Source organism: Egretta garzetta, unplaced genomic scaffold (genome assembly GCF_000687185.1).
Source record: "Egretta garzetta isolate BGI_Z169 unplaced genomic scaffold, ASM68718v1 scaffold35, whole genome shotgun sequence".
NCBI classification, from domain to species: Eukaryota; Metazoa; Chordata; class Aves; order Pelecaniformes; family Ardeidae; genus Egretta; species Egretta garzetta.
The window spans coordinates 1,572,189-1,587,180 of record NW_009259730.1 but is presented as its reverse complement, the minus strand read 5'-3'; the positions used below and the strand labels follow the sequence as shown (position 1 = coordinate 1,587,180).

At 41.7% G+C, this 14,992-nt stretch overlaps 1 protein-coding gene across 3 annotated transcripts in view; it reads left to right on the top strand.

Moving 5' to 3' along the window:
* The window catches only part of NOL4 (nucleolar protein 4), a 192,811-nt gene that overhangs the window by 171,488 nt on the left and 6,331 nt on the right, over window positions 1-14,992 (top strand). For 2 of the 3 annotated variants that reach the window (XM_009639467.2, XM_009639466.2), the window contains one exon: window positions 10,661-10,841. In XM_009639467.2, the coding sequence (XP_009637762.1) occupies window positions 10,661-10,841 (181 nt within the window). Of the gene's footprint in view, window positions 1-10,660; window positions 10,842-14,895; window positions 14,977-14,992 lie in introns of all 3 variants that reach the window. The other variant, XM_035894938.1, reaches the window with a different exon arrangement.

The following is a 14,992-nucleotide window of genomic DNA, read 5'->3' as shown; positions in this document are numbered from 1 at the left end:
ACTGCTACGCCTTTGTCGTTATGCATCAGTGTCAGCAATACACTGATTCATTCAGCACCACTACCTGCAGGCAAAACTGCTCTTGGGATGGGAAAAGATGACATTGTTTCCTTGCTGTTTATGTTGTTTCTGTTTGGAAGAAAGGTCAGATATTCAGACTCCTCCATTTGTACTGCCTGTCGATGAGGAAGCAGAAAAAGTGATCATTGGCCATGTTCTTCTGCAAGGTGCTGGCCACTGCAAAGGAACTGGCTTTGAAAGGGCTAGTTAGGATGTGCAGCAACATAAGAATAAACATAACATAATGTGTGCTTCATTGCTTCAAAACCACTGAGGTTTTACCTTTATTTTCTTCAGATTTTCAGCTAATCTAATTTCATCAGGGGCATCCTAGGCCCTGGAGTTTGTTATGCAGTGCCTCACTTACAGGATCAGGCACATACCAAGTGAGCTCTCTTAGGAGCAGGCTTAGCAAGCCTGCTCCCATGGTCCTGTGCCTTGAGCTGTCTTAGGCTTGAGAAATCTATGGAGGTGGCACAAGGAAGGAATGGATCTTTTCACATTCTTTCTGGTCCCATCCTCTGTGTCAGGCTGAGAGAGTCGGTGATGCAGTCTCCCAAGGGAAACTGTCTCTCCTTTGAAGGAAAATGTTGGCCGAGAGTAGGTGGGGAGGTGCCAATAGAGGAGATGGGGATTCTCGAGGTTGTCCTGAGAGAAAGAAATTCTGTATGAGACCTGAGCCCTAGCAAATCTGCTTTCTGCTGGTACAACGGGAAGGAGCAAAAGTTCCACCTGCCCCCCTCTCATCTGGTGTTCCTCTGCAAAGCAGAAAATAGTGGCCCTGAAGATTCTTCTGCTCTTTTCATGGCACCTTTGTCCCTTTGTCTGAATTTGGACCTCTTTCTCCATGGGAGGTGCCACACGTATTTTGTGAAATACACCATGAGCACATAAGTGTTTTGCCAAAACTCAAAGGCATTGGCACGGTTATGTATTCAAACCAAGTCCAGTTCTGCCTCTTACATGCCTGTAGCTGTTTGTAATCTGGCCATCACTGGACACTTTATTTAAAATTGTATGGAGGAAGTAATTGCTGTGCATACACTGCAGTGCACTATGCAGTTTCGCACTATGCACCTGTCTTGGATGTTGAGACAACTTTCAATTAATAGTAGTGAAACCATTAGCTAACTAAATTTTTTCATACATTAAAATTCTCTAGAAAAATAAGGAGCATGACCATGTTCAATATAACTTATGAAATAGCTTGCAAAGTGGGATAAATGCAACCTAAGACAAGAATGGCAGGAGATACAGAGAAAGTTAACTTGCAGAACACTTTCTGTCATTAGTCTACCTCAAATGCGGTTGCTACATTGAGTTACACTTTTTAACATTTCTTTGTCCCTGATGGAAAAAAGCACACGAGGGAAAGTACATTCAAAAATCAGCTATCTAGAACTTCACTAAAAACCAGTAAGTTTATCTCAAGCCCCACAGAAAATGATAAATGCTATCCTTTTCCATTTGGACAGAGACATGGTCCTTTAGAAGAACCCAGTTTCTTGTTCTCCAGTGACTTTGCATCACAGTTATCTAAACTGTAGGAATAGCTCATCCACGCTCAACCAGCAGCACTGGTGACCTCTGAAAGCTCGTGTTGCTCTTCTGCTATCACAGTGGATAATGAACTGGCTAAAGCTGACAGGCTATGAAAAATGATCCCTCTGCTTTGCTATTGCTCCAACATAAGTGATTCTCCAACAACTCCTTGCAACAGCTGTCTGAGTACCTCTTCCAAAAAAGTTTTCTGTTCCACAGGTGAAGTAGCAGCGGTGAAAAAAACAAGACTCAAACACTGTGATGTGAAAATACTAACCTTTTATTTAAGGTTAGCATACCCATTCCAGTCTATAAATAATGTGTCATTCTATCAGCAATGCAGAAGGCCGGGGTCCATTTTTCTCTCTTCTCCACAATAGCACCTTTTGCTTTTGATCTTCTTTTTCCATGTCAGTTTCCTGCTCTCATTTCGTGGCGAACGCTGGCTCGGGTCATTTTTGATGCCTGGTGACAGCACTGATGCTGGCAGTTCGTTTCAGTGTTAATAACCTGAAAGCAAAAGGAACCTGCTGCCCTTCTAATCTGAAACTGAAGCATGGTGCTTTCTTTTCTTGGCTCTATACACTGTGTCAGGAGGACAGTTTGGAGGTCCTTGAACTTTTGGCAGCTAACTTTTAACATTTTGATAGAAGCTCTTCAAGTTCCCACATCACCATTGGCACTACAGGGAGTTTAGATGCCTAATGGGGCTCTGTATTACACCTGATTTAGCTCCATTAGACTATATCAATATTTCCTCACCATCTAAAAAATTATATATATAATTTTTAATTTAAAATATGAAAACCATTTTGGTACTGGACTTCATAGCAAAATCATCATTAATACCTAGACTTCTGGCACTAACACCTTCAATACAGTTGCATCTGCATGCTAGAAGCACTTTTTCATATAATGTTATGTCTATGCCAGAAAATTCTACGCCGAGACTGATGTGCTCCCCATGTAACGATGAGATGATGGACAGAAACAAGGAGGGTGGGGTACAGGGTATGCACTACTGGGTCACCAGCAAGGGAAAGGCAGCAATCTCTGGGTGTTCAAGAAGGAGATGCCTACCAGATCCTGCAATGGGAACCAAGAATCCCATGGCTCATCTTCCTTTAAACGCCCTGCTCTGTGCAGATGATGATGGCCGCTTACCCTGGCAGCTGCTTCTCTGTGCCGGAGCCAGAAGACTCCAAGCTGAGACTGATATATCTCCATGTAATGATGAGATGACAGACTCACAGCTAAAGCACCAATGTTCAGCTTAGCTGGAATACCCCGCTCCAGCTTAGCTACAAAGTGAATTGTATGTCACACAAGAACAAGATTTCTCTTTTTTTTTACGTACTTAAGTAAGTAAAAGTGAAGAAAATAAGGCAGAGAGCATGGTAGAGAAAACGATGGTCAAAATCTGATTACAGAGGGTGGGAAATAGAAAGCTGTGCAGTCCCCCAGCTGTTCCTTACAAGAGGAGAAATAGTGTGCATGCCTGAGGACAGCAGTTATGGCCTGCTTGATTTCACTGCTAAGTCCACCCCTGAATTATCAAAACAATTCCCAATCTACGGAATATCTGACATAAGTTCTGTGATATTATTTGAACTTGACTTTGTGTTTTATTTTAGCCAGTTTGCTCAGATTTACTCTTGGTACTTCTGGGAGAAACCTCAGGGGTCTTTCTGCTGGTTGTGTGTAGACCTCATTCATAATTCTAGTGCCTTATCCTCTGATGAAGACCTGGAATGCTGTTTATGAAGGACAACTAAACATGAAGGGGAAGGAATCTGTCCAGAGGTGCAATTATTTTTTAAATCTATCTGTCCTGATAATTTTGGACAACAGGTTATGGGATTGTCAATGGATGCATCATTTTAAAGTATACTGTGACTAGCCTGAGAGGTGGAGAAATACCCAGACAGAGATGTATATAAAAATGTATATATATAAAAAAATATAGATATCTCTCTTGGAAAGTTATCATAGAATAACTTTGCCCCTCAGATAAAATATATCTATGGTATGTTTAAAATATGATGAGTTGAAATCTCAGGTAGATGTTTATTTTGGATTAATAATCCCTCAATATAGGGACCGGAAATTTTGTAGAACTTTATTCAGAATAGTTTTTAGGTATGAAAGCATGGTGCAGCATGTCAAACAGGTCACATGAATTATCTTTTCTGTGCACAAATTCATGAGGGAACCTGTAGCAAATGCTTGGCTTTTCTCATTGCGAGTACTGAAACTGCTGACTTCAACTGAAAATCTGGTTTTTGCTCATTGTGTTTTAAGAGAAATTAGGCTTTCTGGGGAAGGTAGTATCTTTTATTGGATCAGCTTTTGGGCACAGAAATTCTCCTGGTCTAAGAAAAGGTATTACCATTTTCTACAAACCTTACCTTGCCTCCATGCTTAGATCACAGCTGTAAGAGCCCCTCCTACTGTATTAAAAGATGTTGTCCTTTTAAAGGACTACAAATATTCAGTACTTTAAATATGAAAGTCAGCCAATGCTAAGGACTACTGTGAAGCTTCATTTGGATTTCAAACTCAGTGATTTATGTAGATCTATTTCGTTTTATTAAGACCTCTCTAGTCTTGAACAGGTTTTATTTAGTGGGTAGTAATCCCAACACAAACCTTAGCAACTGGAGAGGGGAGAAGGAATGTGCAATGGAAACCAAAACTACAGTGAAAACTCACATCCATCATTTGCAAAAATACCATTTCCACCATTGCTAAGCACACTGAATTGGGAGCTGTAGTGCAGTGTTAAAGGAAAATTTAGCCTGTGATGTGCCAAAATAATGTTTAGCTGTCTAAGCTTCCAGGATATTGGTAGTAAAATTAAAAGCTGGGTCAAACACTAGAGAATTAATTTAATGTAATTGAAGCTAATAAAAGATCCAGCGTTCTGTCAGAACAATGTGTGTCATCCAAGCAGTTGGCAGTATCATCACTTAAGATGAACAACTTAAATTAAGATTAACAATTTAAGATTACCTGACACTTCCCATTATAATATTAGGTATGCAATTTGTTGATAACTTCATGACCTTCAGCCCCTAGGGATTACGTTTACTGTTCTGTATGTCTTCCATCTGTTGAACTCTTTCAGAGAAAACTTCAGCCATTTGCAAGAATGGGGAAAGATTTGCCCCTTAGGGTAGTTTGATCCCTAAAATGTATTTACCATTCCTTAAAAAAAAAAAAAAAGGGCTCTGTGTTTGGTCTTGACAATATAGTGCTGTCATTTATGCCAAGGATGTGATACTGGATGCACACGCTTACACAGTCAAAACGGTTGCTGAATTCCCAGATCATTTGAATTTCAGTGAGAGTGACTAGGCATCTGATCTCAATGCAGAAAGGAGGGGAAGAGTACTGGGGCTGTGAACCAGGGCAGGAGCGGAGATAACAAGGGATGAAGGGGAAGTAAGATAATGAGATGGGGTTGGATGAGGGAGTAGCTGAGGCTGGTGACGTGAAGGAAACTGGTCAGGTGAATTAAAGAACTAGTGGTGAAAGAGGACCAGATATTACTAGTGAAAAATAATGTGGGTTGAAACCAGGAGCTGCCCTGGCTAATTGTGAGACCTGGCTTTGCTCCCTGTGGGACAGGATTTGGGGATTAGGAGACTGACAGGAGCCTGAGAAGGGAGAGAGAATCTCAGATGGCACCATCAGGGGTTGTGACGCTGATTAAATACAAATTAGGAAACGAAAGGGCTTGAGTTGCTGAAGCTGCTCAGATATCGGTCATCAAGAGAGTTGTTTGGAAAGGACAGATTAGGATTTGCTAGGCAAGAAGACTGAAACTGAGATGGACGGTAGAAGATGAAACTGGAGAAGCAAGGAGGATGGGATGAAGAGTCAGGGATTTTGAAGAGACAGTATGAAATAAATTTGAAGAGACAGAGCACAAAGTATATATGTGATCAGGTCATGGGCAGGGGAACATCAGGATCTCCAGGCGTCTAAGAAGGGGCCACCTTCTGGACCCTGCAATAGGAGCCAGGAATCCTGTGGCTCATCCTACTTTATACACCTTGCTCCACGCAGACGATGATGGCCCCTTACCCTGGAAGCTGCTTCTCTGCGCAGGAGCTGAGACGCCCCCTGCAAATTCAGCAGTTCCATGATGGAACTTCTGAGTTTCTTCCCATTATTTTAAAAATTAATTTACACAAAGAGAAGCTGGTTATGTTGTTATGGTTGCAGAACTGAAGCGCTTACATATTAGGTAATGCTAGCTTAAGGTTGCCTTTGCTGCCAGAATCTCACCATCTGAAAAGCAGTGATAAAAGTCCTATCTAACAGGAGTATTGTGAGGATTAATTGGGTATGCTTTGAAAAGTGCTACACAGTTTTATCATGTGTTTCTATTTATTTTATTTTTGATTCAAAAATCATAGCAATAAATTGGTGAGTTCTAAATGGGAAAAATATATGAAACATTATCTCCTTTCTTCTAAAGCCATGCTACAAGCTATTGAGGCTAAAAAAAAAATAAAGCACATGAAAGCATGTTTTGTTTTTTCATGTGAATAAATTTTTTTTTCCTTCACTGAAAAAATGGGAGACCATATGCAAATATTGGGTCCCTGGCTTGTCTATCTGTTTGAAGACTAATCTGCATTTGAGTTTTCCTAACCTCAAAGTGGTATACTAAGAGAAGTGCTTATTGACAAGAACAACAAGCAATCCACATTTTTCAGTTCAACACATCAAAAAAGAAAGTATCGAGAAACATGAGGCAAAAATGTGTTTGTCTTTTTTTCTCTTTTCTAATTGAGTGGGAAAAAATCACCTTGCCATAGGGACAGTTAAAAGCTGGCATTCTCGGAGTTGTTAATTTGTCGGTCTGGTAGACACTGCATTTCATGAAAGCAGTAGTTAAATAAATGTGACCATCTTTACCATTTTTGGAACATTATAATTCATATTCTTGTTGCAGAAGTTTTGTTAGCTTCATGGTCAGCTAGCATTGTCCACATGAGTTGGTCTGCATACACACTCCCCTTTGGGATTTACATTTACATGGTAGCAATGCTTATTGCTAACAGCGGAGCCAAGGCAATAGCGATGCTCTCTCTTAATGGGAATACGTGGAATTTCTGACACTTGTATATATATGAGATCAAAACTTAGTGTAGCACAGAATTACCCTGGGCTTTTTATTTGAACAAGCTATTACTTTTTTATATTATTTTGGTGGTGGTGAAGGAGATGGGGAATAGAAAACAGCAATGGCATCATTATAGTTGATTCCAGTTGATTCTGAAGGACAGACTTTTTGAAAAAATATGTGTATGCTGTGCCTCCGCTGGCATGGGGAACAGGAAGCTGGGACGCTGCTGGTGAGCCTGGTTCTTTGTACCACAGTCATGCCATGCTCCACTGGCTTCTCTGTTGCTGTGGATTGTATTTCCTTTTAAACTATTCATTAGCTGCTCAGCATATCAGTCAGAGCAGGTAGTTAGGTCAAACGTATTAATAAATGGTTAGTTAATTGTTACTGATTATTATGAAATTAAAATATTTTTTAAATAACATTTAAAATAAATTATTAAGCCTTTTCAGTGTAAACATAATATAGGGGGAAACAAGAACTGCTGTACAATTAACACAGGATATTAAAAAAATCTCAGTTCTGGAACAACACTGTTTAATTTCTGCATGAGTTTAAAATCAAAGGCAATTAAGATGAAAAGAAAGAAGAGAATGAATCTGTGCAGAATAAATCTCAGGTACACAAAAGTAAATACGATATTCATGTTATCTCTCCCCAAGAAAAAGAGAGCCTGGCTTCTTTGTCCTTGGTGGGTCTGCAAGGAAAAAGCACACAGTTTTGCCTTTTGACATACAAAACATTTCTGAAAAATGCTTAAATCCTAGGGGAATGTATAAGAGGTAACACCTAACCCCCTGTGACCAGACTAATGGTTCATAATCCTACCAGCAGGGCCAACACCTGAGCCTGCTCAGAAAATGCTCGCCACAAATCCTACCCTGCTTCTGCATTTAGTCATCCTGAAGCACTGGGCTAAGCACTTAGATGAGGCCCAGATTTCAGATCTGAAATGTATGGCAACTTATTCATTATTTAGGTACAAGTGATTGGTCTGCTTTTTAAAAATATATGCAATATTTAGAGGAAACCACCTTTTGTATAGTGGCTGAGAGGTTAAAGCTCATATGCAGAACCAGGAGTCCTCGGCTCAGCATCCTCCTCAACCCCTTTCACCCCCCCCAGGAGTGCCTTCCCCACCAGGATGCCGGAGCTCCACCTCAAGCCCCAGCCCATGGCATGTCACGGCGTTGCACAGGGCTGCGATTAGTTCAGCACAAAGATCCCCCTTCGGCAGCACAGCCCCAGCCTTGGATTCCTGACTTCAGAGTAGTTTGTGAGTTTTGTGTTAGGGCGTAGCTGGAAGAGAGCAGGGCTGGAAGCCTCCCAGGGCAGCACTTCTCTGAAAGGGAACTGAGTCATGCTCCCTTTTTGTTTGCTATCTGTAACCCTATGAATTGTGCATTTCCTTCCACACAGTGGCACAGCTTCAGCTACGACTCCCACTGCAGCTTTACTTTGAGCCTGGTTGCTAGGAGATGGCAGCTCTGAGTTCAGGTCTCCTCCTCACCACTGCTAGCAAAGACCTTGCATCCCAAATTTGCCGCCTCTTCACCATGTATTGCAACAAGGAGCCAGAACTCGGGTCTCCCACTTCTTGGCCATGTGCTCTAACTCATGGGCTGGTACGCACCAAGTGCTCTTGCCGTGCCCTCAGGACAGGCTCCGCTTGCTGTGCTCTGCAAGAAACTCACAGTTAGGTTTTCAGTGCACTGACTAGAGGGGCTCTGGAGGATATGTGAATCAGGGATAGCAAATTTGTGTGTTCCAGACAATCAGGATAAGGAGACAGGCCCTGAGATACTCTGCTCAGCTATAGGAGTTAGTCCCCTTTGCACTGTGCCCCTTGAATGCAGTCCAGTCCTTGATAAATTTGCAGAAGATCCCTTACTGATCTTTGTGACAATAAAATGAGGCTCGGTGTGAGTCTATGGCAGGAAGTATCATCTAGTTTTAGACATAAGGATACAGAACATTTTAGCCTTGAGAGTCTTAAAGATTTGGACGATGAGTTAAGCTTTGTTGCCAAGATAGAACTTTACTGTATAGCTTATGAATATTTTCTCTGATAAAATAATACATTTTCTCTTATAAGAGACAGCAATGGCCTTTGAAGAGAAAAGGTAAATGATATTAAAGTTGAATTCCTGGCAAAAATGCATTGCAATTTTGGCCCTTTCTTTAAGCCTATTATTACTTAAGAAAATGCATAGGAGACCAGTTTGGCCAATGCCCGTACAAATGCAGAGCTTTGCCTCAGCTCATATTAGAGCCCAAGAGGTCCCATTCTGATTGTTTATGGAATTAATTATCTGATGGTTCAGTGTTCTGTATTAAATATTAAAATTTCTGTTAATAATATATATATTCCTTCTCCTGAGTCATCTCAGTTTTGCCCAAGTCTCTTTCACCAATAAATATCTAAAAGACAGGGATATCTTCATCTCAGAAAAGTTGGTAGTGTCATCTTTGAGAGGTGGAACCGACAGTTGTTCCTAATGCAGACAGGAAAGCTGCTTCAGAACACTTTTTTCTTCAACACAGAGACTGGATGCTGTTTTAACTATTTGATCCCTCTGTGCTGGTATATACATTCTTATTTTTAAGTAAACACTGTATAAAAGGTTTGAGATATTTTATAGCATCCTCAATAAGTTTTGTGTATTTAGAAACCATTAAAAGATTGTGAAGAAGAGAGAGGCATAAAATGGACAAAATCTTACACAAAGGGGAGAGAATTCTAATAGATCATTTTTCAGGTAGCTACTCGGAAAGGTCTGCAAACATTCTCACCTCTATTTTTTTAAATACTGATCTCCCATAGACCCATTTTATTTGAAATCACTGAAATATATTAGAGTATATATCAGATTAGAGTGTAAAATCAGGCCCACAAAGAAAGTCTACAAGTTAAAAGAAACAAAGAAAAAGTTCAAGTACATTTGCAGACTAAATCAGAAATTCTGGCTCTCAGGTCCCTGTGGTGGGCTGAGCAGTCACACACTGATAGTTTTCCTTGTTTCTAACTACTAAAACACATTAAATCTTCTCTTAATGCTTTTCTTTTTTTCACCTGTGTCATTACTAAAGTTGCCACGGGGACATTCTGTGATCATGAGTGGAGGTGAGGTGCTCTAAGCAGTAGCTACTGTAAGTGCAGATGGGAAAAAATACACTTTCACCTGAAACATGATCTCCTTTAGGGGAAAATCAGAGGGCTGTTGTGCTAAACCCTGTTTAATATTACGGAAGCATCTAAGAGGCAAGGGGGGCACATTGAAACAAACAGGCAACTCAGTATACAAAGAGTCTCTGCTCCTACACAGGTTACAAATGCTTTCAAGTCATGTTTGTAGGGGCATCCTTACCACTTGGCCCTTGTGTGGATGGACACTCACTCAGCCCTCTGCAAACATAGGAAATGTTGTTTTATTCCATTCCTCTGTTCCTTCTGTCATTTTGGAAGCCGATACATCAAAATAAGTAGTTGGTGCATTCTATATTGGTTTGTCTTAGTGAGAAAGATATGATTCTCTGGCTCAGAAAAGTCACTCCTGTTCTCAGAAAGTAATGGGTTTTTTCTGTCCTTTCCCACACTATTTCTGAACAGTTGGGTTCTGCAGGCAGCTGTGAGCTCTTCAGGGTGAAAGGATGCATCTTCCCCTTTGAGAAACAGTATGGTTGGCTTGTGGAGCACAAATAAATGAATATTCTCAGATCTGTAGGAAACCTGTGTTCTTGCTTATTTCCATTGTTTCTTTTCAGCTGATATTTGGTCAATCAGAAACACATTTGTGCTTGTTTAACATGTATTACCCTTTTCCAAAAGCAATAGATGTGGAGTCTTAGCAATGGAAAAGACCCTTTCGTGCAAGGTAAAATGTAACAATAATTCAAAACCTTTCCTTGTTTTTGCAGGACGAGGCTGCTCCAGCTGACAAGCAGTACAAACAGGAGCCAGCCCAGGTCACTTACTCAACATCAGCTGTTTCCAGCACACAGGAGGTGTTGTACATCAATGGCAATGGGACCTACAGTTACCATAGTTACAGAGGGCTCGGAGGTGGGCTGCTAAATCTCAACGATGCTTCTAGCAGTGGTGAGTCTCCTTACAAAATGTGCCTGTGTGTATATGTGCTCATGTGTACGTTTCCCCCTGCTGTACAGAAAACTAGTCCAAAGGGTTCAATATCCATAGGCTATTATCAGGTAATGAGCAGGAGCACAATCCCGCAAACAGCTACTGCTGAGCAAAACACTTGCTCACTGCATGCTAGTCTCCTTTCAGTTTCAGGGGACTAATTCACAATAGGGCGAGACCAAACCTAAAGTCTCTAACAAAGAGGAGGAAAAAAATGCCAGGTTAGATCTTCAGATGATTTGCCTGACTTTATGAGGACCTATGCTGTCATTGTTGTCCTCTCCTATACTGATCACAAAATGAGGCCATTAGTATATTTGTGGATGGAGTTTGAAAACACTGAACTCCATATTTTGTAACACAAATGAATTGACCTAGATTTCTCACATGGTCTCTCTAGCTACTTTCATTTACTGCAGATAAGGATCTGGCATACCAAGTGTTAAATGAGAAATTAGCATATCCATCTATAATCTATACTAAAAATGATGCAGGTAACTATGCATCACCATGAGGTTGTATGCCCCTCTGGTGTCATTTATTTAGACAAAATTCCTTTCTTCTTCCATTAGCAAGCTTTTGTAACAAATAAATGTAAGCGAATGGCATTATCTGTTTGAAATAGGCCCCCATATCAATTTCATACAAATTCAGAGCAAAGGAAAGGGTTTGCCCATTCTGATAACAAGGGTATTGTCTGCCTGTCAGAGAAAAGTGATTACTCTGGAAGCCTGAGGGTCTCTTGCCTCCAAGAACGGTATTTTAAAAATGCCTCAGAGAACAGAGAAATCCCTGGGTTTTTGTCCTGGCTGATCCCTCTCTGGCTGAGGAGAGTGCTGCTTCAGGTACATGGGCTGACTTAGGCGAGATGGTAATTGTTCAGCCACAGCCTCTCTATTCAACAAGCTAAGCAATTTTCAAAACCCTATCGGCTGCAGCCTGCAAGCAGTCATTGGTACGTGGTGTCCTGGTGACCTTCAGTCATCTCTGCTTCCTCACCCCCTGCCCCCAAAATCCTCAAAGGTCTGTGAATGATTTGCATTAAGCTTTCAAAAGGCTTTAAAAAGATGATCTTTTAGTTGTCAAAAGTCTTTGACTTAAAGAGAGTGAATGATGATTACAATTGTTTCCATATGCATGAAAAACGCATCTGAGGTACTGAATATGATCTCTGATCAAATATTTTCATAAGAGTAGGACGGTCCGTGGAAATCTGGTTTCTTGGGAAAATGCACAAGAACTTTAAAATTGTCTTTCACATTGTGGCCAGGGAAGATCCGAGCCAGTTCCCACTGAAAACAGTTGGCATTTGCTCTTTCACCCAACTAAGAGTAGGATTAAACTCCCCATGTGTTATTTGTCAGCAGAAGCCATCAGAATTGTCCTGTTTTACATAATCTTAAACTATGAGGAATCACAACTGTTTTGTGTACTTGTTCTTCCCTTCAAACCTCTTGTAATAGGATACACTTTCATAACTCCCATTTTTCAGTGAATTGTGGGATTTAGACAAAAGTATTCTATGTCACTTCAGCAAGCAATTTTAAAAAATGAGGTACAAATTCGACATCATAAATTACTCTTGCTTTCTGATTAGAAGCAACATTTCCTTTGTACCTTTAACATAGAGGACTCCAGTGTTTTTTCACAATTAAAGCTCAAGATGGGTTTTGCAGGACAAACAGTGATTTCTCAGGAGCTGCCAGATGCTGCACAGCTAACGCAGCCAGGGAACTGTGCAGTGCGCTGCATTCCCTGTGTAACATCGCTGGGGCGAAGGGACCAGTGGATGCTTACAGTTTGCATACTGACATATGCTCAACGATTTCTTTTCCTTGCCTTTTCCTACTTGCACTGGAAAATTTTTTCTGTATGTCCTCTTACTTTTGAAGACTGGTAAACCGTTGAATCTCTCCAAGATGGTTGTGCGTAGTTGTAGTGTTGTGCAAGGGTGTCTGTCTTCTTCACAGGGATCCTACAGGATCCAAAGCACACAAGCTCCATGAACAAAAAGTCTGTGTGCCAGCACTTGGAAACTACTTGATGCTAGCAACCTAGCTGGCTGCTGATTTGACCCACCTGCCATTTCAAGAAGATCATTAGGAAAGTTGTGGAAAGGCAACTCCATCAATTTCTTAGTTTCATTGACACAAAAGCAATCAGTTGCCAACCTAATTATCTCTTGGCTATTGAGGGTAAAGTACTCTGGCTCCATTAGCTGGTTTCCCCACAGGATAAATGGGAGGACTTGGAGGCCAGTTGTTTGGGATCTGTCAGTCCTCTCTGGTATGCCCATGGATATTTGCTTTTTCATTTGTAGGCTAAGAGAAGTGGATGGAGTTGCAGTTGGGAGGGGTTACCGTTGCCCTCCTAACAGACCTCACAGGACAGTTGTTTGCAATCGTTTTTCTGTTTCAAGGACTCTTGTTCCAAACATATGCAAGGCTGTTATGATGGTTAATGAGTTCCCTCTCTGGAGAACAGGATATTTGCTTGCAAATTGTTTTCAGGACCGAAGAAGTAATTTAAGAATGCATTTCCTTTTCGATTTAGTAACCCATCAAATGTTCTTGTCACGTTTACAAATGTTCTCTTGGCATAAAAATAAATATACACCTCAGTCAGGATGTGTGTATAAACAAATGCAGTCTGGTTTGTTGTATCTGCTAAAACAGAAAAAAGGAGAAATTGCAAAAGCTGTCTAAAACTCACTGCTTGAATACCTATTTCTGGACCCTCCCCCACAGTAATATAATTACTATGTCCAATTAGCTCTCCTATCTAGTAGTCCAACCAATGCGTGTATTTTTTATGCTGTGACTCATTTAATTTGGTTATTTCCTTCCCTATGAATCTGATCCCTACTCTGATCCCATCTAACAGACTAAGCTATCTGCTCGCCCAACTGTTTGGTGGCTGTGGCTCGGGGACCTCTCTGTGCCTGCTGTTGCAGTGCTTCCCTCCTCAGCCTGTCCTTCCACATGGCTAATTACAGAACCATAATTAGCTCCTTACACAACTGTGTGGGGCAAGCCTTCATGCAGCTGCTCAATATGAGTAAGCAGAACTCAACAGCTTGTACAGTGACCCCTTCTTTATTGTGGGCAGGAAAAAAGCACAGCAGGAAAAGGCTTGGGCTTACAGCACCAAGGTCTCTTTTTTCCCCCTGCTTTTAAACCCTTTAGGCCAGAAAGCTTCACCCCATCACCAAGCAATCTGTGGGTTGAGAGAACCTCTCTTAGCCTGTACATGGGCCGGGGAGAAGCCTTTGGGCATGCTGTACTTGATTCTTGTAGACGTTAAAGGAGAGCTGCTCTTTGTGAAGGGTGGATTTCCACAGCTCCCTTTTTTAAGGTTAATGCATTTCCTGCTACAGAACTGAACAGAGAATCTCCACAGTGGGGTAGCCCAGTGGGTGTAAACAAAATTTGCTTGCCAGCTCCTAACCAGCCATAAAGGCTTCAGCTGGCCCCACTCCATCACACCTGGACCAAACTTGGAGGGACGCCCAGCTTGAGGGCAGGAGGGTGAGGACAGGAGACAGGCTGCTCTGTTGGGAGCAAAATCTCATGCTGCTGCCAGAAGCTGTTGAAGTCCCTGCACGCTGCCCAAGCCTCTCCTGACAGAGTGGGATTGCCCTGTCTCCCCACGTGTTTCTGTCCAGTGGGTCACCGTCCTCCCTCTCCTGATGACTGTCAGCTGTCAGCACTCTCTGAAGCCAGGGCGGGCTTGTCGGGGCCTTGCTCTCCACAGCCACTTCGTTTCCTGAAGTCCATTTTCCCTAAGAGGTGTGCAGAGTGTTTCTGCAGCCATTGCTGGGTTTCCTGGAGGTGATCTGGGGCTGTTTCTTCTGCATTGTTGCCTGGTTTTCTAGGCAAAATTGTCAGTCATTTCCCTTTGTGTGAGTAAAAAGAGAGGGCTTTTCATACTTGACAGCAGGCTGACCATGCAGGACATGCCCTCTTGTCATGGTAAGACAAAACAGCTGTTGTGTTTCTGTTTCTCTACACAGATCTGCAGCCTACCTCCACCACAGCCGCAACTCAGCACTGCATCCCAGGCACCACAAACGTCCAGTCCCCTTCCAGCTCAGGTGAGTCCTCCTGCTG